Genomic DNA, 25,820 nt, shown 5'->3' with positions numbered 1-25,820 from the left:
TGAGGGGCTGGAGAGATGGCTCAGCAGTTAAGAGCACTTGACTGCTCTTTCAGAGGTTCTGAGTTCAAATCCCAGTGGCCACATTGTGGCTCACAACCATCTGTAGTGGGATCAGATTCCTCCTGGTGTGCATGAAGACAAAGCACTCATAAACATGAACAAATAAATCTTAAAAAAAAGGAAAGAAAAGTCTTTGAGGAGGCGACGACTTTCAGGCGAGATCTATGTGATGAAAAGAGAAGGGGAGAGAAGACAGAGTGTCCCTGGAGAGAGAAGAGTTCACACAAAAGCCTGGAGGTGGAACCTAGCTTGGCCAGTCTGGAGTGCCAGACTAGGAGGACCGCAGGGCACGGGTATGACCTTGACAAGGCAGGCGGAGCCCCGCACAACAGAATCTGGAGGTTACCTTTCACTCTAGTGCAGTGGGAAGTCAACGGAGGGGGGCCTATATTTGAAACTAGTTTCTTTGTCTGCTCTAGGAGATCAAATGTAGGACGACAAGAGCATCGAATAGATGGTTACTACAGAGTCGGGGCAAGAGAATATGGACCTTGGGCTTCGGTGGTAGGTGGTACAGACAGAAAAACTCAGTGTATGGATATAAAGTTTAAAGGAATCAAGATTGCTGATGGTTTGGAGGCAGGCTAGGAGATGATGATAAAGAATGTAAGAACTGAGGGAGTGAGAATGTCTCACATGGGCAGCTTTTGCTGAAGTGTTGAAATAAAAACGCCCTTCTTACCTGTTCTAATTTGGACCGATTGCTTTCAAGGCCTGCTGCGCAGCTATCATACTGGGCTTTCTTCTCATCACACTCCTGGGTTAGTTCCTGGTTTGAAAAGGGCAAATGACCAAGTGAAAAACAAACGCATAAAATGTGGCTCCGAAACAATGCACGGCCTTGTCAGTCTTGTAACTGGACTCTAAGCACCTTGGCATACTGACGAGTTATTTATACAACAATCGGACATTTGAGAATTATGACAGATGGAGGTGCTGATAAGAATAATAGCCGCCATGTACTCATCTGTGTGCCAGGCCCTTGCTCAGGAGCTGGGGTACAACAGTGAACAGAGAGCATTCCCCTCAGTAATGCTCAGAGCACGCAAGTTCTAAGAGCTTCCGTGGACAGACGCAGCCTGGAGAGAAGCACATAGGACTCCCAGGCTTGGCGATCAGTGGGGCCGACTTCCTGGAGAAACTAATATCTACACTGAGAAGGAGAGATTAGTAAGAATGGGTAGGGAAGGGTGAGCAAGGGGAAGGAAATGCTTTAAAAACAAAACAAAACAAAAAAAAGGAATACCATCTGTTAAGGATTGGAAGCAAAGTGGAAGGAAAATTCAGGAATGTATGAGCAGTCCATATCAGAGTGTGTCTGAGAATATCCAGAGAAGAGGATGAAGATGTACATGAGAGCATGATAGAACTTTCTGAACCCTATTAGGGCACAGGAACTGGGCCCTGGACAATAATGAAACCTTACAACAATATCCTGAAGGAGGTACTGACTGTTACTTCCACATGATGCTCAGAGAGGACCCAAAAAGACTATACTGCTATAAAGGGCAGATTAGAGTGAGCTCAGGCTCCTTTAGGAGTTTCCAAATGTAGTCACACATTTTGAGGGAGATAATCTAAAAATCTGCTGCAAATACACAGGGATGCTAAGTATCTGTAAATGCTTGCCAAAACCCAGAGATGAACTGAATTGCTGAACTAGAAACAAGAGACAGACAGTGTCTCTCTTTGGAAATAAGTCTGGACAGCAAAGGGATAGTAATATTCACAGGGTAGAAGAAACCACTGGGAACACGAGGGTGAGGAACTGGAACTGAGGACCCCAGAGCAGACCCAAGATGATCTCAATGTGGGAACTTCCAAAAGGTCGGGGGTTAAAGAGTAAGGGTCAAAATCAGCCTGAAAATGACCTTGGTTTCACATCGTATGGTTCTTGGAAACGAGTGAGCACCACCGTGGAGGAGTCGTGTGGCACGCCTGTCTCTGTTGTGTGGACTCCATAGGGCTTGGGTAACTACAACAGCAGAAGGACTGAGAGGACCTGTGTGTACTAAAGTGAGCTAAGGGAGGAGGCCAGTGAGATGGCTCAGTGGGTCCCAGCACTTGGTGACAGGCCTGACCTCCAGATTCAACCCCTGGGACCCATGGGGGGACGACTGACTCCCACAAGTTGTCCTCCAACTCCCATGCATGTACACACACACACACACACACATACACACACACACGCACACACACCACAAAATAAATTTGTGTAACAATCATCTGTCCCTTAAGTAGGAAAAAGGGCAGCAGCTGTGTGTACTTCAACAGCTTCTCAATAAGATGAGCTTGCTACAGTTGATGAGAAAGCCTCCTTTAAAAACAAACAAACAAACAAACAGGGTAATACTATGTAGTTCTGGCTGGTCTGGAACGTAAACTTACTATGTAGACCAGTCTGGTCTCAAACTCAGATCTGCCTGCCTGCCTCTGCTTCTGGAGTGCTGAGATTAAAGACCTGTATCACAATGACTGGCTGATGACAGCTTTTTTTTTTTTTTTTTTTTTTTTTTTAAATCTGTGAATTTGAAATCCAAATCAATCAAGACACAGCATGACTTCCACGGGTGCCTGAACTCAGGCTGACTAGAGGTTTAGGTTTCTCCACCTACATGGGCTAACAACTTGCCAAGCTGAGATATTAGCCCCAAACCAGCTCCCAGCTTATGACAATTCTAAAACATTAGACCAAATAACCGAATGACTGCCATCTGCTGCCAGCATTCAAGAGATACACAATCCATGGGGCGTGGTGGCACATGCCTGCAATCCTGGCTTTTAGGAGGCTGAGAGAGGAGGAGGGTGAGTCAAAGAGTCATACTCTGTTTCACACAATAAGAGAGACAGACATTAGTGTGCACACACATACACATAATAAAATAAAAAGGCTAGGCTCGCAACCAGAGGACTTGAGTTTGGTTGCCGGCACCCATGTCAGGAGGCCCACAACCTCTTTTAACTTCAGCTCCAGGGCATCTAATGCCCTCTTCTAGCCTTTATGTGCCCCCATACAAACGAACAAACGAACGAATGAACAAATGAATGACCTTCAGGAAGCATGACTGCTTGAAAGGAAGGTGTGAAATATTGGGAGCAATGGTGAGCACTGGTAACCAACCCTGAGGTGAATCTAAACCAGACATGGTCTATAAAGTAGGAATTAAGACAGTAAAAACCCCATGGTAGGGGCTGCAGAGGTGGCTCAGTGGTTAAGAGCACTGGCTGCTCTTCCAGAGGTTCTGAGTTCAATTCCCAGCACCCACATGGTGGCTCACAACCATCTGTAATGAGATCTGGCGCCCTCTTCTGGCCTGCAGACATACATGCTGTATACATAATAAATAAATAAATCTTTAAAAAACCAAAAACCAAAAACCCCATGATAGCTACTCTCAGAGATGGAGAGATGAGAATAAAATAAAATGCCAGAGGACACTACCACCTGTGTGTCTGGGGAGGACTGGGGGTGTTAAATTATTCTAAAAAAAAAAAATCTGTGTATTGGTAAATGATGTTTCTTAAACTTAGTGTTTATTAAGTCAAGAATAAGTGTGAAAAAGAGGAAATTATAAGCAACGTAGAAGACAGAAGAGAACAGAAAGGAAGGAAATAAAGGACGAAAAATCGGCTCCTGGAACGGAAGGGGGACAGGAAGAACTTAAGCAAAGAACCAGCACGGGACGCAGGATACACAAAAGGAAAAGTCCAGACATCCGCGGTCTGAGCAAATGCAGGGCAGCACAGCCACACAAAGCACAGCTCTCTGTGCGCAGGAGACATAAAGGACATCACAAGGGCACAGAAAGCTGATTGAGAAGTAAAAGGATGCACCAGAGCAACCTGGCTCACCTGCTTCATGAGCAAAACAACCCCAGGCAAAAAGCGCCAAGAGTAACCTCAGAAACCATAAAGGGCAGACATAGCTCACCAGGAAAGAATTTTTGTTTGTTTGATTTTGTAAACAGTTTTTTAGGTGTGGTAAACACACCTCACATGGAGTTTATTATCTTGGTGGTGGTGGTGGTAGTGGTTTTTGTTTTTCAAGACAGGGTTTCTCTGTGTAGCCCTGGCTGGCACCAAACTTGCTCTCTAGACTAGGCTGGGGTTGAACTCAGATCCGCCTGCCTCTGTTCCTGAGTGCTGGGATTAAAGGTGTACACCTCCACTACCTGGCAATTTTCTTGTTTTTAAAAACACGTTGCTAGGAGCAAGTGGGCGAATGTCAAGGGATGTCTCTCCCAGCTACAACAGTGTAACATAATCAAAGCACACAGGCAAACACTGAGAAAGACAACACTATACTAACAAAACTCTGCTGCCAGAGGAGGCAAAGAAGTTAAAAATGGTGGGAAGAAGTTAGTAAGACCAAACCAAATCAAACCAGACCAGTTTCCTCACTTTCCAAGTTGGGAGTTAATAGATGCTATCTAAGGAAACGAGTGATTAATATAGGTAGACACACAATGGCTAAAAGAAAACCACAAGCTAGAACACACAGTCACAACTTTAAAAGGGGAGAAGTCTGTGCCGAGAGATAAGGCCTTACTACAAGGTAACAGGGCTTCTGTGTACCAGGGATTTAGCAGCTTAGTGAAGGAACTAGATGGGATACAAGGCCAAGCTTTAGGCCTGGGATGGAGACACAGCAGCAGAGGGGCGTGGCTACCCTCTATAGCAGCAGCATCTGTGGTGCAAGATGACCTCAATTCCATTCCACCCCATCCTACCTCAAGCCATTCGGTGCTGAGGATTAAAGCTAGGGTTCTGTGCAGGCCAGGCAAGCACGCTACCAACTGAGCTCTGCATCCCTACTCCATTTTCTTTCCCTTAAACAAGTCTGTGCAGCTTGAACTTTTGAATAGTTTTGGGGTTTTGTAGTTTTTTGAGGCAGGTTCTTCTGGAGCCCAGGATGGCTTCCAGCTCAAGATGTAGCTATAACCAAGGATGACCTTGGACTTCTGATCCTTCTAGCTCCACCACATTCAGCTTAGCTTTACTTTTTTTTTCCAGACAGGGTTTCTCTGTGTAGTTTTGGAGCCTGTCCTGGAACTCGCTCTGTAGCCCAGGCTGGCCTCGAACTCAGAGAGATCCACCTGCCTCTGCCTCCCCAGTACTGGGATTACAGGCGTGCGCCACCACTGCCCGGCATAGCTTTACTTTTAAGAGAAAAAAAGCAATGAATCGCCGGGTGGTGGTGGTGGCACACGCCTGTAATCCCAGTACTGGGGAGGCAGAGGCAGGTGGATCTCTCTGAGTTCGAGGCCAGCCTGGGCTACAGAGCTAGTCCAGGACAGGCCCCAAAGCTACAGAGAAATTCTGTCTTGAAAAACCAAAAAAAAAAAAAAAAAAAAAAGCAACGAATCAGTAAAAAGTATTTCAAGAAAACTAAATTATCAGCTTGTATACTTTAAACCGATATATTAGCAATTACACGCAATTATTTCATTTAATTACACAGCTATCCAATTGCCTCTAAGAAAATAAACTTTTCAAGACGCGGTTTGATAGGCGCTGGTTGTTGGCGCTGGTTACCGTGGAAAAATCATGGGCCACGACTACTAGAGTTATAAAGAATTCTATTAGAAATAAGAGGGGATGGGAGATAGGAGCCAGGCCTGGCGGGGAAGGAAGCAGGGAGCAGAGCAGAGAGGAAACAGAAAGAAGGGGGTTGGGGGTCTGTGTCCGGCATTTTAAGGCGGGGATTACGTGACCATGCAGCGTGTGCTGATGATGTAAGACACATGATGCCAGGCCCTGAGCTGCGCACGTACAGAATCCTAACAGCTGTTCTAGTTACAGATGATTATAAAAATTTAGATAAATTGTAAATCTTGAGTTGATGATATACTTGATTTTAGATAGTTGTAATATTCAATTTTATTTATTTATTTAAAGATTTATTTATTTATTATGTATACAGAAGAGGGCACCAGATCTCATTACAGATGAGCCACCATGTGGGTGCTGGGAATTGAACTCAGGACCTCTGGAAGAGCAGCCAGTGCTCTTAACCTCTGAGCCATCTCTCCAGCCCCGTAATATTCAATTTTAGAATGCATTCTAAGTGTAATAGTTAATTGTAAAATTCTCTAAATACTTGAGGGTAGCCCATTAAAGTTAAAAGTTCACAATATTTTAAAATACTCGCTGGAGCGGTAGTGGCACACACCTGTAATCCTAGCACTTGGGAGGCAGAGGCAGGCGGATCTCTGTGAGTTCAAGGCCAGCCTGGTCTACAATTCGAGTTCCAAGACAGGCTCCAAAGCTACAGATAAACCCTGTCTCAAAGAACAAAACAAACAAACAAAAATACTCTTGGTCTTTAAACATACGATAGTGTCACCAGGCATGACATGATGGCACACACTTTTTTTTTTAAGATTTATTTATTTATTAAGTATACCGAAGAAGGTGCCAGATCTCATTACAGATGGTTGTGAGCCACCATGTGGGTGCTGGGAATTGAACTCAGGACCTCTGGAAGAACAGTTGGTGCTCTTAACTTCTAAGCCATCTCTCCATCCCTGATGGCACACACTTAATCCTAGCCACCTGGGGACTGAGGCACCTTGACTTTGAGCTCAAGGCCAGCCTGCTCTACAGAGTGATTTCTAGGCCTGGACTGCATAGTAAGATCTTAAGTTAAAACAAATTGAAACAAAACAAAATAAAAAGGCATGGCTTAAAAGGTTGAGGGATTGATTCTCTTAGCTGTTCTGGGCAATAGTCAGACCCTCTCTCAAACAACAACAAAAAACTGAATTTAAACAATGGTTTTTAGGAGTTGGGGACATGGCTCACAGATACAATGCTTTACCTAGCATGTATGCAACGCTGGATTCCATTGGTAACACCATAAAAGTAAAAAACAAAAAACCCTTTTGGAAGGCTAGGGCATGGCTTAACAGGAGGCCAAAGAATGCTTGTCTGGCATGTGAACGGCCCTGGGTTCCAACTCTAGCACTGTCAAACACACAAATACAATCAAGGAAAACAGGGAAGTTAGTAGTGAAGATTTTGGCATAACAGAAGCAGAAAGGCCATACAGTGAGACATGGACAATGGGTAGCGGAAGCTGAGGCTACAAGGCATAACTAGCCCCCCACAAAAGGATGGGGGACCATGAGACGGACAAAAGAAATGGCTGTGAGAGGTCCACGGGTGGCAGAAATAGAAGGAGATCCCTAAAAGATTCAGGGGTCACATTACATTACCAGTATAGTGTAGTTAGTGTAACACAGACACTTGCTCACCATTTGCCACTACACAATCTTAGACAAGTCCCTAGTCTCTATGCCTGCCTCCCTCCCTCCCTCCCTCCCTCCCTTCCTTCCTTCCTTCCTCCCCCTTTCCTTCCTTCCTTCCTTCCTTCCTTCCTTCCTTCCTTCCTTCCTTCCTTCCTTCCCATAAAAGAAGCCCCTGACTCTTTGGGCTGTTGTAAGGCCCAAATGAGAAATGTCAGAGTACAAGGTACATAGCGACTACTTAACAAATACTGTTAATATCAAATTTACCATTGCTACCCATAAGTCCCCAATGCTAATGCTCCTATAGCTTCTCTGATTCAAAACTTTCTTAGAGTCTCTTGACCGGCTCCACAATATATATACATGTAATATTCTTTTCCTTTATCTTGCTTGAATTTCTTTACGTGCTGGTACCATATCACTTACAGCATAAACCCTAGACAGCAGGGACTCCTTCATCTCCCCTCTGATGGTACCAGTGTGCAATGACACACTGAAATAAGACAACTTAGGCCGGACATGGCGGTGCACGTCTTTAATCCCAGCACTTGGGAGACAGAGGCATATGGACCTCTGTGAATCTGAGGCCAGCCTGGGCTACATAGAGCTCTAGGACAGCCAGGGCTACACAAATACTACATGACAGAAGAGAAAGACCATGTCTAAAAAACAAAACAAAACAAAAAAACCAGACAGACCCCTACTTTCATCTGCCATTTGTCTATCTGATAAGCTACTAAACCTATCTCAGACTGCTTGGCATTTTCTACAAGAAGGAAATTCTGTCTGACTGACTGACTCCAAAGTCTCTGTGATTTTCCACTCCCGGGGCTGACGCTGACAGATGGTGTTCACGTAGAGCTGGTTTTCTAGTTCCATCCTCAGGCACAGGCAAGATGGCTCACACTCAAACTTACCATTACTACAGCGAATGATGAGGGAGTAATTGCTAATGCCAAATGGCAGAGGCTGCCAGGTCCCACTGTGGAGGGCACTTACCTCCTGACAGCCCATCTTTAATCTGCCTCCCCACGCCTGCCAGGACAGTAAGCTGGCCCATCTACGGCTGACTTTAGAGACGTGCTGCCTTTACCTGGCCACAGAGAACTGGCCTTAATACTTAGAGCTCTCAAAGGCAAATGATTTGAAAGACAATTTCCTCCTGGCTGCTGTTTGTATTTCCTTTTGAACCCCTCCTCCTCCTCCCCACCCTCATTAATTGAAGACAAAGCAGGTAGCATCCATTCAGTGAAACCTTTGTAGGCCACGGTGCACCGGCCTAGGTCATAGCAACACAGGAACAATCATTTCCTTTCCATTTTCTTCCAATAAAATACTTGGAGCCCCCTACTCCATCTGAACAAGACAGAGCTAAACATCCCAGAGTCAGCCTTACCTGGCATTTCTCTCTCAGCTGCCGGAGTTCTTTTATAACTGGGGCCAGAGCTGACTTCTTTTCTGAAACCAGGGAATTCAGTTTTTTAACCTGTCGTTTAAAACAAAAACATGACATTTACAAAACTGAAAAAAAAAAAAAGCTACATATATAAAAATACTATTGCAGTTAAAAAATAAAACCTGTCAATCACCTCAGTGCCAACAACAGGGAAGGGATTAACAAATGTTAATTTCTCTTTTCTTGCTTTTTTGTTTGTTTTCTTTTTGCGGTGGCGGTGGGGGGGGGGGGGGGCAGGAGACAGGGTGTCACCATGTAGCTCCTAGAACTCACTATGTAGACCAGGCTGGCCTCGAACTCAGAGAGCTCCTCTTGCCTCTGCTTGGAACTAAAGGTATGTGCTACTATGCCCGGCTAGTAGATGTTAACTTCTTAGCATGGTGAAATGCCACTTACTGGTTCCAAATGTCAATGATCACAATTGCAAAGCATGAGGAGGAAATGTTTGTAATCTAACACTGACTGCATAAGAAACTACAAAGTTACCTGTATGCCACTATAGTGATACAGTCTGTTAAGACACATGCACCCCAGGAAGTCATGTAAAATACACATAAATATGAAGAGGTAAGTTCTAATATACTTAACCCGAATTAAGAGCAGGGGTCCTGAAGGCCTACTCTATACTAAATACTAATCTTTTCTTAGGAACCAGATTTGGGCAAAACCAGAAAGTTCTAGGATAATACCCACAGTAGTCTCTGAGTTTGGGGCAGCAACCATTTACCAATAATGAAAGATGTCAAAATTATGATGCCTGATGAAAATGTCCTGGTGCATTTGGAGGACAGCAGCCCTGAATCTGGAACACTGAGGGCACACACAAAGATGAAGTAATTCTAGTACTTATTTTTTTTTTTTACCATAAATACTTCTCTAATGCTATATTAAGATACACGGTATACACTGTTTTAAGTTGAACAATCATATTGCAATGGAAAAATTCAAGAGACTGATTTAAAAAAAAATAGATGAAAGAATGCAGGAAGAGAGTGAAGTCTTGAATAAATGTGTGTTGTTGACATGAGCCAAGGACTGACACCTGAGTCCCAGGGAAGGACCAAACCTTCCTCTGGTCTAAGTGAGAAAGTTGCCGGTGTGTGCAGATCATGTCCTCCACGGCTTCCTCTCTGCAGCTGTTTACGTCTGAAGACTGCGGCCCACAGAGACTGCTCCTATTAGCTCAACCCACCCCCTGGTTCAGCGGCATCTAGTAAACAGCTAAGCGTGGTGTGGGGGCTGCGGCTGCCCTATCCATGAGCTCAGACCACCTGTCCCCTTTCTGCATGCATGTCTGTATGTCTGTCTTCACTCTCTCTGCCCCAGTTAGCTGAGCCCCTGGAGCCGTGCAAGCATGTGGCAAAAGAGTATAAAGTAAACACTGTACAAAGATTAATATTTAAATGTTTAAATGAAGATTAGATATTTAAAAAATGCCTTCTAACCATATAAGTCAATAAAATAAACAAGACAGAGGTGCCATTACCATTTCAGACATGTCGTCCAGGGTTCGGCCTTTCATCTCATCAACCTCACTCTTGAGGGCCGACACCCTTTCTAGCTCTTCTTGGGTGTAACTGTATCCAGATACACCCTTCTTCTCTTCAATAGTTCGCTGTGAAAAGTTGCGAATCGTAAATGTGTGTGGATTCCTAACAGACAATCTGCACTTACCTCACTTATTATTTCATCCAGAAACATGTCTTTATTCACTCTAAACCTACATTCACAGTTGCCACGCCATCTTCAGAAGCACAGGAAGTCTATCTAATTTCAGACTCTCAAATAATGCTATATTCTTAGTGTAGAACCTGAACTGCATGGTGTACTCAGTAAGTATTTGGGGGACGCATGCATCCCTAAGTGACAAGTTGTATTCGTTCCCTAACCTGGCACTTCTGCTATGCTAGCTTTTTTGAGCACAGTTCCAGGCACCAGTGGAGAGCAGTAAACCAAAGAGGAGAGGGGCTCTCCCCTCAAAAAGCTTATTTTAATGGAAATAAATACACATTACAGAGATAAGTAAGTAGACCGTATTCAGTGTGACAACAGATTTGGAAACTTAAATCATAAGGTTGCTAGAAAGTGTATGACATCTGATAAAGTTATGAGGAAGTAAGGAAGTGGGGCCCCGGCTCTGGAGTAGCAATGCTAGTTTGGAAGAAAACAGGAGAGGGTAACATCCCGGAAGATGAGAGGAAAAGTGTGTTGTATGTGCACACGAATGTGAGGTTGCATATGTATGGAGACCAGAGGCTGACCCCAAGTGTCCCCCATAGAATTTTGAGACAGTGTTTCTCACGGAACCTGGAGCTCAGCAATTTGGCTAGACTGACTTGCCAGTGAGCCCCAGCGATGGCTTGTCTCTGACCCCTGGTGCCAGGATCACAGGCTTAGACTGGTGCACTTGACTGAGTCATCTCCCTAGTCCTGCAGAAAAATGCTAAAGGGAAGAAGGAATGCTCAGCTACATGAAATAATGCTAAAAGCTTCTCGAAGGTACCTGTGAGAAGTTTCTGTGGCATGGTAAGTTTTAAAACCTTATTGGAAGGCGGGGAAGTGGTGGCGCACACCTTTGATGCCAGCATCCGGCAGATCTCTGTGAGTTCGAGGCCAGCCTGGTCTACAGGGTGAGATCCAGGACAGGCTCCAAAGCTACACAGAGAAACCCTGTCTTGAAAAAACAAAAAACGGAACCTTATTGGAAGCCAGGCATGGTGGCACATGACTGTAGTTCCAGAACTCAGAAGACTGAGGCAGGAGGAACAGGAGTTCAAGGCCAGCTGGGACTACACAGTGAGTTTTAGGGCAGCCTAGTCTACACAGAAGACCCCATCTCAAAGAAAAATAGAAAACTGGAGAATATTCCAAACAGGTGGTGGTGGCACACACCTTTGTTCCCAGCACTCAGGAGGCAGAGCCAGGAGGATCTCTGTGAATTCGAGACCAGCCTGGTCTACAGAGTAAGATCCAGGACAGGCACCAAAACTACAGGGAGAAACCCTGTCTCAAAAAACAAAAACAAAAATAAATAAATTCCAAAGGGTTGGATTTCTGGGCTGCCAACAGGACTAGACATAAAAGAGAAGAAGGACTCACAGAGAATGAGCTTACAATTCTGTACACAATTTAGTCTATAGGCAAAATCAAAACCCTAAGCTGTGCACAACAGAGGAAGATATTCAGAAACTGGATATGATTGTTTAGGGTGTGGACACAGACTTCAACATTTTTGTCATACTAGGGAGACAGAGGTAGCAACTCAAGACTTGTCAACATATAGGGCGCTGGTAAATGCCCCGTCTTCCAGCTAATGCCTCAGAAGGGCTGCATCTTAGAAGTACAGGTGTAACCTCACAGTCAGATCTGGGCCCAGCAGTAACAACCAATTCCAAGGAGTAAAGTCCCTGATGGAGGCATAAGGACTGTATCCTTACGATAATGAAAACCAGAAAAATAGCAGCTCTAATAACATCCCTCAACTGGATTAAAGAGATCTGAAAGGGAGAAGAAAATTCAGTCCCGCCAGGCAGTGGTGACATATGCCAGCACTTGGGAGGCAGAGGCAGGTGCATTTCTGTGACTTTGAAGCAAGTCTGGTCTATGAAGTGAGTTTAAGGACAGCCAGAGCTGTTTCACAAAGAAATAAAAAACAAAAACAAAGACAAAAACCCACCTCCTTTGGAAGGAAAATTACAGCCAGGGCCATGAAAATATAAACACGTGGAGCCTGACAGCCAATAAAAACTACAGCTAAATAAAGAAAGGTAGCAAAACAGGCCTGGAAAGATGGCTCAGCAGTTAAAAGCATTTGCTGCTCTTATAGAGGACCCAGGTTTGGTCTCCAGCACCCACATGGCAGCTCACAACCATTTGTAACTCTAGTTCCAGGGGATCTGATTATCTCTTCTGAACTCTGTGGATACCAGGTACACACCTGGTACACATACATATATACAGGATAAAGACTTATACACTTAAAAAAGTACAATAAATCTAAAAAAATAAAAGAAGGCAGCAAAACACAAAACAATCAACAATACAAAGTGACTCGCTATGAGAAAAATAATAGGGAATGAAAAAAGAAAAGAAAAGAAAAAGTGAGACACACAATCAGTAAGAATAAAAAGGGGCTGATGAGCTGGCTCAGGGTAAGTGGACCTGCTGCAAAGCCTGACAAGTCTGATCCCTGGGACCCACGTGGTGAAAGGAGAAAACAGACTCCCAGAGGTTGTCCTCTGACTTCCACACGTGCCATGACACATGCACACATATGAACAAACATGACAAACAGACACATGTAATATCAATAGAAATGGCCATGGGGAATGGTGACGAAGTCTACCATAGGCGTGAGTGGAGTCAGGTAAAGGGAAGAGAAACACTGAGGACCGGGACAGACACCGTGGAATTAAACGTCCAGAGCACGGGAGGAACCTGAAACATCCCCAGATGTTTGACTGAAGTCAAGGCCAAGGGAATCAAGTGGAAATTAGGAAACAATCTCAACAATAATGCAACCACTACTGTCAATCTTGAAGCTAGTGCTGTTGGGATCCATGTTTGGTTCCTGGTAAAAAAACAGTCCTAAGTTCTCGGGAAGCAGACTATGCAAATCATCACGAAGCAGAAAAGTTCATACCGTCAAGGACGTGTGAAATGCCCTTGACCTCTGCCAGCATTGCTCGGTCCCAGCAGCAGCCTGATGAAATAGCTTCCCCATGGGCACGGAGGAGGGAAAGTGTCACGCAAGAGAACTGCAGGGAGCTGGCATTCAGAGGAGCCCAGCAGCAAAGCTTCGACTCTCACCTGCCAACCACAGCCCAAACGTAAGGGCAAGGCCGCAGGCAAACTTCCCCATGCTGCCTTCCCTGGGTATTTCTTTCCAAAGCTCCTTGGAAGTTCATGTGTAGGCCATGATAGATAATGTTTTACAGTCACTCTCTTGGAATGATAATTTTACTCATATTAACTAGCTAACCAAAAGAAAAACCAACTTGGGCTTCCAACATCTATTAATAACCCCAAAGTTAGCACACATATTTTTAAAAGGCAGTGCTTACTACTGCATTAAAAAAATAAATGAATCAGCTTATATGACATCTCTGTAATTAGTCAAAGAAAATTAATAATTATATGATTTTCAAGTAAAAACAATGACCTCAGCATAAAGTTACAAGCCATAAACCTCCTGACATTTGTATTTTTAGCAGCCAAGATAAAGCAGTATTACCAGTTGATGCTGAATGCTTTCCTGACGTTGCTTAAGAAGTTCTTCTGTCCTTTGCAAGAGACCAAATTCAGCTTTAAATTCAGCTATTATCTGATGCTTCTTTTTGAAAACTGTACTCTTGCTTCGAAGTTTACTGACGTATCTCTTGAACTGCAAAAAAAAAGTACCCAAGCATTATAAATAAATTCATTTTATTAGAAAGCCTTTCCTCTCTACTTAGCAGTCTATGCATCACAAATACACAATAACCTAGTTTTCTCAGAAAAGTTTTCTCAGAAAACTCATAAAGAGTTTTTTTGCTTAATATTTATGCATTTAATATGTGTGTTTGTATGTACCACATGCAGGCAGGAGACAGAGCAGTCAGGAGAGGGTAACAGACTCCTCGAGAAACTGCAGTGACTGTTGCTGTGTGCCACCACATTGGTGCTGTGAATTGACCCTGGTTCATCTTTGTTTCTTCAGACAATGTCTCTCCATGCAGCCCTGGATGTCCTAGAATTTGTTATGTAGACCAGGCTAGCCAGGCATGTGCCACCATGCCTAGCTATGAACCTGGTTCCTCTGTAAGAGCAACAAGTGCTCTTAATCACTGAATCATCTCTCCAGCATCAAGACTAACTGCTTAATTAAACTCTGTGTGTGTGTGTGTGTGTCTTCATTTTTGAACTCAAATATTCTGAATCCTTATATAGAAGTTTTTCTCTTAAAACTTTACAAATAAATTGGGCAGTGGTGGCGCACACCTTTAATCCCAGCACTCGGGAGGCAGAGCCAGGCGGATCTCTGTGAGTTCGAGGCCAGCCTGGTCTACAGAGCGAGATCCAGGATAGGCACTAAGACTACACAGAGAAACCCTGTCTCAAAAAACCAAACAACAAAACATAACAAAACACAAAACATCAAAAAACAAAACAAACAAACAAAAACAAAACACAACTTTACAAATGAGGAAACTCCTGAAGAGGAACACTTCTAACACCCACTCCTCTGATAGACCATTTCTTCCTTTCTGTGTATTCTTTCTACCATAAGCAGCATTTGATTAAATAAATAACGATGAAAGATCCTATCTTAAGGCCCCCGTCTGCCATAAACCACTTCCATATAACAGCAAGCTCCTGTATTACCCAACATGAGACAGTTCGTTAGCAACTGCAGAGAAAGCAGTGCTGTTTTGTTTTGTTTTGTTTCTGGTTTTTTGAGACAGGTTTTCCTGTGTAGTCCTGGCTGTCCTGGAACTCACTCTGTAGCCCAGGCTGGCCTCGAACTCAGAGATCTGCCTGTCTCTGCCTCCCGAGTGCTGGGACTGAAGGTGTGTGGTGTGCCACCATGCACCACTTACACATCGCTTTTTAAAAACTTCATGTGTATGGCTGTGTCACCTGCATGGATGTCTGTGTACCACGTGTGTGCCTGCTGCTGGTGAAGGCTAGAGAGGGCATTGGATCATCTGGAATTGGAGTTATAGATGGTTGTGACCACCATGGGAATTGAACTCATGTCCTCTGTAAGAACAGCTAAGTGCTCTTAACTACTGAGCCATCTCTCCAACCCCACAATATTTTTATTTTATACTCATTAATGTTGAGAATGTTGCTTTACATAAACACACAGGAAAAAATGTCAGTAATATGTTTATGGCCGTCTCAGAATTATTAAAAAATTTCTCGTAATCCTTGGCTAAGGTTAATTTACCAATATTTTTCAATGAAATTCAAGACTGTAACTCACAGCCATTTATAAGACCAAACACTGGAATCCAACCCAATCCAAAGATAAACTAATTTGATACTTACACACTGAGGAACGATGCGGGAAAATATGAAGTTTTTGTTTTCTATAATCAGATACTATGTTTCTATAACAGCAGAAAAGTTTTTATGGACAGTAAAAACATTACCATTCTTAATAGGCCAGTGGTGTCGAATGTGAGCCAGTGAGACAGTGTGTGCAGTGCAGTGTGTATATTTGTGTACCAAACAAGGTTGCAAAGAGGTCCTGTAACACAACAAGGGTCAGCACTGCCCAAAATATTGCAGAGGCATTGTGTCTGGATATATCTGACTTTGAGCTCATTTTGGTTATTACATGTTCAAAAACATTTTGCTGCTGTCAATTTTTTTGTGACTCCCATGAACTTAGCATCCACAGTTTAAGAAAATGAGATATAGATGATAGAAGTTCAGAATACTTTTCCTTCTTTTTCTTCATGGATTTATTTTTATTTTTATTTACTTTTTTATTTTTTGAGACAGGGTTTCTCTGTGTAGCTTTGTGCCTTTCCTGGAACTCACTCTGTAGACCAGGCTGGCCTTGAACTCACAGAGATCCGCCTGCTTCTGCCTCCCGATTAAAGGCGTGAGCCACAACCGCCCGACCATGGATTTTTTTTTTTTTTTTTTTTAAAGATTATTATGTACGCAGAAGAGGGTGCTCATTACAGATGGTTGTGAGCCACCATGTGGGTGCTGGAAATTGAACTCAGGACCTCTGGGAGAACAGTTGGTGCTCTTAACCTCTGAGCCATCTCTCCAGTCCCTCTTCATGGATTTTTGAGATAGGGTCTCCCTATGCAGTCCAGGCTAGACTGAACCTGAACATGACATTTGGCCTTGGCATCTTGAGTGCTGGTATTATAGGCACATGACACCATACCGGGTTTAATTATGTACTGGGGAGTGGGGAGACTGACTGTCTCAGTGTCTCTTGTAGCCAGGCTGGCCTCAAACTCACAAGGCAGCCAAGACTGGCCTTGAACTGATACTCTTGCCTCCACTTCCCAGGCTAGGATCACAAGCATGCACCACCATGCCTGGCTCTCCAAGTATTTCTCTATAATGAGTTAATCTTGCTACTCTGGAATCCAGCCCCCACACAGTGAATTTTCAATGGATGGGTTTATAAAAGTGGCTCAAAAAATCTGAACCATAGCAAAGTACCTAGTCTAATAAGTTGCTAATTTCCCTTTTAAAGCATAAATGTGTAAGCCTGATATAACTGACTCAGAATCCCTAGAGTAACTAACTATACATTCTATTAAAAGTGTCCTGGGCAAAGCGCCCGAAATGAAATCAGCCCTGCTCATCTGCTCTCTCTCCTGTGTAACATCTAGGCCAACTTCCCTTCTCCATCTTGCTGTGCTCCACAACTATTTTTAAAAGCTAAAAGCTAGAAATGCTTTGGAGAAAGAACAATTCCACATATTACTCACCATACTATACAAGAACTGGTTATTATTTGGCATTCCTTGTACATTCTACCCGGGGAAGGGTACAGCCAGGGTCACATGAGTCACAGTTCCACACAAAGAAGCAGCAGGTGGCCATTTAGCATCTACGTACTCTACTGCTCCTGGCTAAGTAAGGAGAAAGAAACACATCACCACCAACGTTTTCAGCCCACTGCATATTTCTTCTAATTACCACTTGGGCTTTAGGTTATTTCTGGGCCCTCAGATATCATACAAAACAATACAAACACATTGATTCTTCAAACACTTTATTTTTTTGAAACAAAGATCTTGCTATGTGACATAGGTTGGCCTGCAATTCCAGATCTTCCTGCCTTCTGAGTGCTGGGATTACAGCCTTGTGTCGCCATGCTAGCTTAAATACACACTTCACAATTTCTGTAGGGTATTTTTCCAGAAATGGTCAAAAGGAACATGCATTTCTGATATTCTGCCAAAGTGCTCTGCAGAAGGCTATTTATAATACTTTTACAGTTGATCTGAAAAGTGAGGCAAGCATCCTCTTCACCCTGCACGTCTCCATTAGAAGCTCGGCTTTTCACAATCTCTTGAGCACCTGCAGGGGTCTTCCGGAACAGGCTGCTTGCCTTTGCGTCACTTCGTCCATGGTCTGTTGTGTTATCGCCTTGTGCATCTGGAACAGGGATTCTCAAACTTTCTGCTCTCAAATACCCTTTATGTAATCTTTTTTATTTTGCCCAGGCTGCTGTTGAACTCATCATCCTCTTGACTCCTTCTTCCAAGAACTGAGATTACAGAAGTGCACCATCATGCCCAGCAACCCTCTTAAAATTATTATCAAAGATCTCAAGATTTTACGTAGCTCTTATATGGTGATATATTGTGTTCCCCAATGCATTGTGCACGTTAATAACGCTTATCTGAGGATCAGAGGAAAAAGGCAGCCACCATAAAACACATAGAAGTCAGGCAATGGTAGCCCATGCCTTTAAACCTAGCATTTGGGAGGCAGAGATCCATGAGATCTCTGTGAGTTCAAGGCCACACTGGGAACAGAGCCACGCGTGGTAGCACACAATTTGAATTCCAACACTAGTTAACCATAAAGATCTGGAGGTCTGTACAGACAGACAGGAAGTGACAGAGCTGGGTAGGAAGAGGATGCGATGTAGCTGGGTGGAGAGAAGTGAGATGGCGGGACAAAAAGGCATATGAACGTGGGTATACAGGAAGTAGGTCTCTTTGGAGACTGAGGTGTTGGTGGGGTGAGGCTGGCTGTGGCTTGTCCCATTCCTCTGATCTCTCAGTTTTAATATCTGGCTCCAGGTTTTTATTAATAAGACCATTTAGTAATTTGTCTTACAATCTTATCTATTGATAGTTACCATACTAGAAATGAAAATCAGCAGTGTGGGATACCACACATTCTAAAACACAAGAAAAAGCAAGCACATACTCTGTTAGCTCCCACAGCAATGGTATGCTCACACAGGAAGCATCTATAAGCTCTGCCGTGTACTCGTGAGGAGGTCAGGGTGAGAACTAGCCTCCCTTTCCTGGTTCAGAGGAAAGACAGTGGTCCCTGGGGGCGTGGCCAGAGGGGCCAGAGACCAAAGGGGAACAGTGGAGTGGGGAGCTGCAGAGTTGGAGGAGTCGTCCATAACTGAGGTGCTTGGAGTACTTATGCAAGTGAGCCCAGCAGGCTGAATTCTAAGAATGAAGAACGGGTCGAATTGAGGGGCTAAAAAAAAAATCTTTCTTTAAAATTTCAGGGTTGGGGATTTAGCTCAGTGGTAGAGCGCTTGCCTAGCAAACGCAAGGCCCTGGGTTCGATCCTCAGCTTAAAAAAAAAAAAAAAAAAGTGGGGCTGGAGAGATGGCTCAGAGGTTGGGAGCACTGGCTGCTCTTCCAGAGAGGTCTTGAGTTCAGTTCCCGGCAACCACGTGGTGGCTCACAATCACTTGTGATGAGATCTAGCGCCCTCTTCTGGCCTGCAGGGACACATGCAGGCAGAACACTGTATACATAATAAATAAGTAAATCTTAAAAAAAAAAAAATTTATGCCAGGTGGCAGCGGCGCATGCCTTTAATCCAGCACTCAGGAGGCAGAGGCAGGCGGATCTCTGAGGGTTCAAGGCCAGCCTGGTCTACAGAGTGAGTTCCAGGAAAAGCGCAAAGCTAGACAGAGAAACCCTGTCTCGAAAAACCCAAATAAATAAATAAATAAATAGATAGATGGATGGATGGATGGATGGATGAATAAATAAATAAATAAATGCATAAATAAATAAATCTTTAAAAAAATTTTTTTTATTTGTGCCAGGTAGTGGTAGCAAATGCCTTTAATCCCAGCACTCAGGAGGCAGAGGCAGGCAGATCTCTGTGAGTTTGAGGCCAGCCTGGTCTATAAAATGAGTTCTAGGACAGCCAGGGCTACACAGAGAAACCCTGTCTTGAAAAATAAACAAAACAAATTTTAAATTTTATTTGCATGAATGGTTTGTTGCACATATATATGTGTACTGTCTGTGGGCCAGAAGAGGGACCTGATCCCCTGGAACAGGAATTATGGCTGCTAAGTGGGTGCTGGGAATCGAACTCACATCCTCTGGAAGAGCAGGTGCTCTTAACCACAGAGCCACCACTCCAGCCCCAGCATATCTTGTTTTATATTTCTAGTCAGAAACTTTTAAACAGGCAGGTGCAACTGAGAACCAAGGCCTGGTGTACTCTGCTTCCTATAATCCACCTCTGCAAATCATTCAGGAACTAGCGACAGACAGGGCTGAGCGAGAATGTTTTATCTGGATGGTTTCTTTAAACTAGGAACTCTATGATTCCTGTATGTTATTTCTCACCTTCGTTATAACTTTTAGTACTGAATACTCCTCAACACTATCTTAAGGTCTTTGCTTTCTATAAGAATTGCTTCTCCAGGCTGTGGGAACTGGGCCAGGAGGAAAAGGATAGAGGTGCCAATGCTGGGCACTGAAAGTACCCAGCAGCAGTTGCTTGCTATGGCTGCAGCATTACCGGCAACACACTAGCGGTAGTGTGCCCTACCAGCTGGGCCCTCTACTACCTGAAGATTCAGTAACAGCCGTAACAGGCATGTGCTGACTGCCAGTGTGCAGTCTGTGAAGGCACACTTCTTCCTGGGGCAGTGCTAGCTGGATGCGCCCAGTGAGGATGAGGCCACTGCCCGTCTGCAGTGAGCCTACATCTCGGCCAAGGGGCAGTGGCTCAGCTTTGCAGATGACATCCCTATGTTCCTTGGCATCAGCAGCAGCACCGGAACAGGACTGAGGAAAGGCACATCCACAAGGAGAGTGAGCTGCACTCCCATCTCCCCAGGCTGAGTGCTGCTGAGCCCCAGTGGGCCCTGATCTATCTGTTTTGGAACCACGAGGGAGGCGAGAATGACGGCCACATTCAGGCCCAGCAGGCCGACATGGAGGTCAAGTACAACAAACATATGGCAGACAGAGATGAGCTCTTCTCTTCGGTGGACAAGAAGGGAAACAAGGAAGAGATCCTTGAACCCCGGTGTGGCAAGACCAGCTCTGAACTGATGTGGGAAGCCTGCAACACACCCAGTGGCATCACTATGGTGGCAAAGGACCCTGAGGAATTGTAGGTGTGAGCCACATGAGACCTGGGGCCCTCTGACCCAGGAATAGCTCATCTTCAACTCAGCCATGAAGGAAGTCATTCACAGATTCTTCTATGAGGATGGCTGGCTAGAAAACGAATGAGACCCCATGCCCTGTCTGGCCTGACACCCTGGTCCGAGTTCCAGTCCCTGTATATAATCTGTGCATCTGGGTCTGCCTTCCTCCCTCAGGTTGGTTGATGGGTTCTAAACTACTCTCTCCTCCCCTTCACTGGACCATGACCTTCCACTTCTGGGCTGGAAAGTAGGCGAGGGTGGGCTGATCACCACTGTTCTGTCTATAGTTACTATTATCACTGCTGTTCTGTGTCTGTGAGCACTTAGAAAAAAATTTGCTTTAAAGTTGTTCTCATTAAAGTAACTGCGGACACATTTCAGTGGAATTGAATTCTGCAAGGCTCAGACTGACCAAGGAGGTAAGTAGATGAACTTTGGAGGAAATGTGGCAATGAAAGTTATATGACTCTTCTACTTGCTTCTGTATCATCAAACAGCTCAAAATATCAATAGTGTGATCCTGTGTTTAAACAAGAACACCGCGGGCCTAAATGAAAAGGCCGATATTTTTAAGTTGATTACTGTAAATAAATGCATCTTTTGCTGTTAGTGATTCGTTGGGTTTTGAGACAAGGTTTCTCTGTGTAGACTTGGCTGTTCTAGAACTCATTTTATAGATCAGGCTGACCTTGAACTCAGAGATCTGTCTGCTTCTTCCTCCTGAGTGCTGGAATCAAAGGCATGTGCCGCTATATCCAGGTAATAAAGCACCTTAATTTAACCAGTAGTTGAAACTTTTATTCATAGGTTATGTTTGAAAGACAAAACCTAGGCCAGGTGGCCCATACCTTTACACCTGCACTGGTGAGGCAGAGGCAGGCAGATCTCTGAATCTGAAGCCAGACTGGTCTACAGAGTGAGCTTCAGAAGAGCCAGGGCTGCACAGAGACCCTGTCTCTAAAACAAAACAACAGGAACAAAACAGCCCCCCAAAACCCCTGAGCGTTCTTTGCTTGTGAAAGTTTCTGGAGACAATTCATGGAGGGGCTGGAGAGACAGCTCAGCAGTGAAGAGCACTTGCTGCTCTGGCAGAGGACCTGGGTTCCTAGCAGTCATGTGGTGGTTCACAACCATCTACAGATCTGGTTCTAGGGCATCTGTGGCTCTCTTCTGACTTCTGAGGGCATCAGGCATATATGTGTGCTCCACATACATATATGTAGGCAAAACACTTAGACACATTAAATAAAATAAATAAATCTTTAAAAATTGAAAAATTAAGAGGATATTGAAAATAATTTTAAAGAAAAGTCACTCTGAACTAGCTGTTTACAAGAATAATTTTAAACAGGTGGGAAGACAACTTAGCAGGTGGAAGTCCTTGCTATGCAAGCCTGATGACTTGAGTTCATTCCCAAACACCCATGCAGAAAGCCAGATGTGTCCATGCACATCTGCAATCCTAGTGTTCCTGTAAAGTGACAGGAGACAGAGACAGGAGAATCAGCAGGAAGACCCCCAAGCTATGCTGGTGCATGGAGCACAAAGACAAGAGACCCTTGTGTAAGAACGAGGCAAGAGAGAAGCAACTTCTAAAAGTTGTCCTGTGACTTGCACATGCGTGCTAGGCAATTGCATACTTACACTTGAACACATAATACATAGATACATAAATCTTTCATTAAAATAAATCAGTTTTGTGCTAGTGAGGCACCTCAGTGGGTAAAGGCACTTGCAGCCATTCCTGACAACCTGACTTCTAACCCTGGGACCCAAGAGGGAATGGAGAGAACCAACTCCCTCATGCTATCCCCTGACCTCCAATAGTGCATTGTGGCACACAAACAGACATACATATAAATAAATAAAAATGTACATTTATGCCAGCCTGTGTTGACTACCCAAGGGAAGCCTTACCCTCTATGAGGAGGAGGTGGGGTTGGGGGTAGGGGGAAAAGGGGAGAAAGGGAGAACAGGAGTGAATATGTAAAATGAAAAAAATTTAAATAAAAAAAGAGTTACAAAAAGCGAAAAATGTAAATTTAAATTTAAAATGAAAAAAATGACTTCAAAAGGAACAATTTAAAAATATTTTAAAAAGTGACATGTTCTGTTGTGTGTGTTCACGTGTGTGAACTTGCACGTGTGTGTGGTTATATCTCACTGATTTGGGCCCTTATGTTTGAGGAGCAAGCACTACTGACTGAGTCACTTTCCCAGCCACGAAAATACTTTTAAAGGTGTGCCTGTGCCTGAGGAGGTCAGCAGAAGGCAGCAGATCCTCGAGAACCAGAGTTAGAAATAGTTTTGAACCACTATGTGGATGCTGGGAACTGAACCTGGGTCTTTTGCAAGAGCAGCAAGTGTGCTTAACCTTAGAGCCATCTCTCCAGCTCCAGGCTTTAAAAAAGTTTACTGTATTATTATTATTATTGTTGTTGTTATTGTTATTATTATTATTATTATTATTATTATTATTATTATTATTATTGTGTGTGCTGGTGCCCAGAGGCCAGAAGAGAGCATTGGGTTCCCTGAAGCTGGAGTTATAGGCGGTTGTGAGCTGCCTCATGTGGACTCTGGGAACTCTGGTCCTCTGAAAGAGCAGGAGATGCTCTTAACTGATGAGCCATTCTCCAGTCAACAGGAGTTTGAAAAAATAAGTAGTCATTTTAAAGGGAGTTTTTAAGGCAAAGGAGATAAGCGACAAATCTTTGTAAGATTAAAATCAAAGCTTCTCTTTATGTACGGTAATGGTCACTTAAACAAATGTGCCATCATTAAAGTAAAGTACAAAGCTTGCCACTGGGTGGAAAAATGCATTAGAGTAGCTAGCAGCAACCACATGCACCCTCTACATATGGAATCCAACACTGTCATTTCTGAAAGGTCGGCCCTCGTTCTCTATGCCTACATCAGCAGAATAATGCTTTATGGTTTGGGCCAGTAGGTGCTAAGTGGGCACTCTATTATTTGGAGCTCTAATCTATCTGCATGCATTGGGTGTGGGTAATGGATTAATGATTTACAGTGCTAGCGCTGCCTTTAGGAACAATATTACAGACTCAGCTCCTTTTGATTAAAATGGAACTTGACAAATGTTCTTTCTCCTCTTATCTACTCACTGTGTTTCTAACCTTTCACGGGAATGATCAGAGTCTGGGCTAGCCTATTTCCCTGACACCTTCCAAGCTTATTAGGAATGACAAGAGAGTTACTGGATTCTCAACCTCACTGTGCACACTTACATGAAAACATGAATCTGGCCCTGCTGCAAACTTTCTGTTTCAAGATCTGGCATGAAAATTATTTTTTTAAGTAATTAGGTGGAAGAATTTTACAAGACAAGTACACAATAAGTACTTTCTGCTGTTCAAGACTATAAAGAGCTATGCATACTTTAAAAGAGAAATTCATAATTCCACCAAACTCTCAAATTTCTTTTTAGAACAACTGGACCAGAATGAGTACTTTTGGTTCTCAAATCCTATTAGTCCAACACCCATGCCATTTTCCATGTCTTAATTAAATCATATCTTTGTCAATTGCCTTGTCAACTGACACGTATGACTTCTTTATACAGACTTCTTTATTTATATTCTATAGAAGTCTACAGGCTTGAGGGAGCTAAGGAGTCAAGAGATAAGATACACCATCTGCATGCAGCATGGCTGCGTCCAGAGGCAGCATCGCCCTTTGGTCAGCATCTGTCGTTCTGTCTGAATTCAGGCTATCTTCTTCTGCAGATCACCCGCAGGCTCTCAAGTTTGCTCTCAGGGCTGCTACCTGTTCTAAGCAAAGAGAAAATGTTTCCAAGCAACCTTTGTTTTCTACTACAACGGCTTTCTGTTCACGACACTCAGCATAACTAGTGTGACACAAACATGTACACAAATGCTATCCCAACCTTCCCAACCTGTTAGTATTACATTTTTAACTTTAAATGAGAAAGTCTCAGCAGCCAAGCATGAACAACAAATTTCTGTGCATATGGTAGAGACTAGTTAACCGCACTGTCTTTGCAGTCTATAATGAACAATGGGATATATGCTGTAGCAATCAGCCTTAAGTGAAATGCTGGCCCAGGACCATCTATCTGTAAGAGGGTTGATAACACCCTCCCAAGTCACTGTGAGTCTATTAGGGAATCAGACCACCTACAGCTGTCACTGTTCTAATGAATGCTTCAGCTGCCGTCACAGTGGTTTTAATGCTCCAGGAAAAAGATGAAGAGTTTACATCTAAAATTGCATGCATCACATACTACTTCTATTACCGTAAGCTGAACCAAATTTATTTGGTCCTGTTTTGTTCTCTCTCGGGAAATTTTAGGACCCGCAGGCCCTGCCATGATAAAGAGCACAATGTGATTTGAAAGGTTCTAAAAATACCTCAGGTTTGCCTAGGCTCCCTTGAAAGGGTGGATGATTCAACTCCAAGTGTCAAAATGTGGTTCCTGCGTCTCCGGGAACTGACAGCTGCAGCAGCTCTGGCCAGGATTCCCTTATCTCCGGGCCGCTTCTCTTTGAAGTCGTTAAAGAGATTTCATAATCTTCCCTATTTAGCTCTAGGATTTCTGGTGGTGGCTGCAGAATGCGATGCTTGGCTGTGTCTAAGGCGCTTATAATAGTGTTTGACTGAGCACATTTTCCCAGTTGCTAAGCTTCCTGTGAAGGCGAAGGGAGAAAGGGCAATGGGCTGCAAACCAGCGGGTGACCTCTCCACCCATGGACCACGGGAACTGGAGCTAGAGGTTCATTAGTGGCTCTGAAAAAATTCAGACCCAAAAGACGTACATCACTCTGAATGAAAACTCTGGGAACACAGTCTACAAGCTTAGGTTGTTGACTAAGAAATGGCAAAAAACATACAAAAAAGACTTGGCTACAACCACATTAAATAGCAAATTTCAGTTTGTGATCAGGCACATAAAATT

General features: G+C 43.8%; 1 protein-coding gene and 1 pseudogene across 5 annotated transcripts in view; one reads left to right on the top strand and one right to left on the bottom strand.

The window, feature by feature from the left end:
* The window catches only part of Ift81 (intraflagellar transport 81), a 69,151-nt gene that overhangs the window by 14,399 nt on the left and 28,932 nt on the right, over nucleotides 1-25,820 (bottom strand). For 3 of the 5 annotated variants that reach the window (XM_036172060.1, XM_036172058.1, XM_036172062.1), the window contains 4 exons: nucleotides 14,000-14,149; nucleotides 10,253-10,381; nucleotides 8,707-8,796; nucleotides 743-829 (listed from right to left, as the gene is read on the bottom strand). In XM_036172060.1, the coding sequence (XP_036027953.1) occupies nucleotides 743-829; nucleotides 8,707-8,796; nucleotides 10,253-10,381; nucleotides 14,000-14,149 (456 nt within the window). Of the gene's footprint in view, nucleotides 1-742; nucleotides 830-8,706; nucleotides 8,797-10,252; nucleotides 10,382-13,999; nucleotides 14,150-17,213; nucleotides 17,358-25,820 lie in introns of those variants that run through there. The other 2 variants (XM_036172061.1, XM_036172063.1) reach the window with 2 other exon arrangements.
* LOC118572563 lies at nucleotides 18,930-20,996 on the top strand (annotated as a pseudogene).

The sequence above is a fragment of the Onychomys torridus genome, chromosome 22 (genome assembly GCF_903995425.1).
Source record: "Onychomys torridus chromosome 22, mOncTor1.1, whole genome shotgun sequence".
Lineage (NCBI taxonomy): Eukaryota > Metazoa > Chordata > Mammalia > Rodentia > Cricetidae > Onychomys > Onychomys torridus.
Note: the sequence above shows the minus strand (reverse complement) of the source record. Positions and strands in the feature narration are given on the sequence as shown.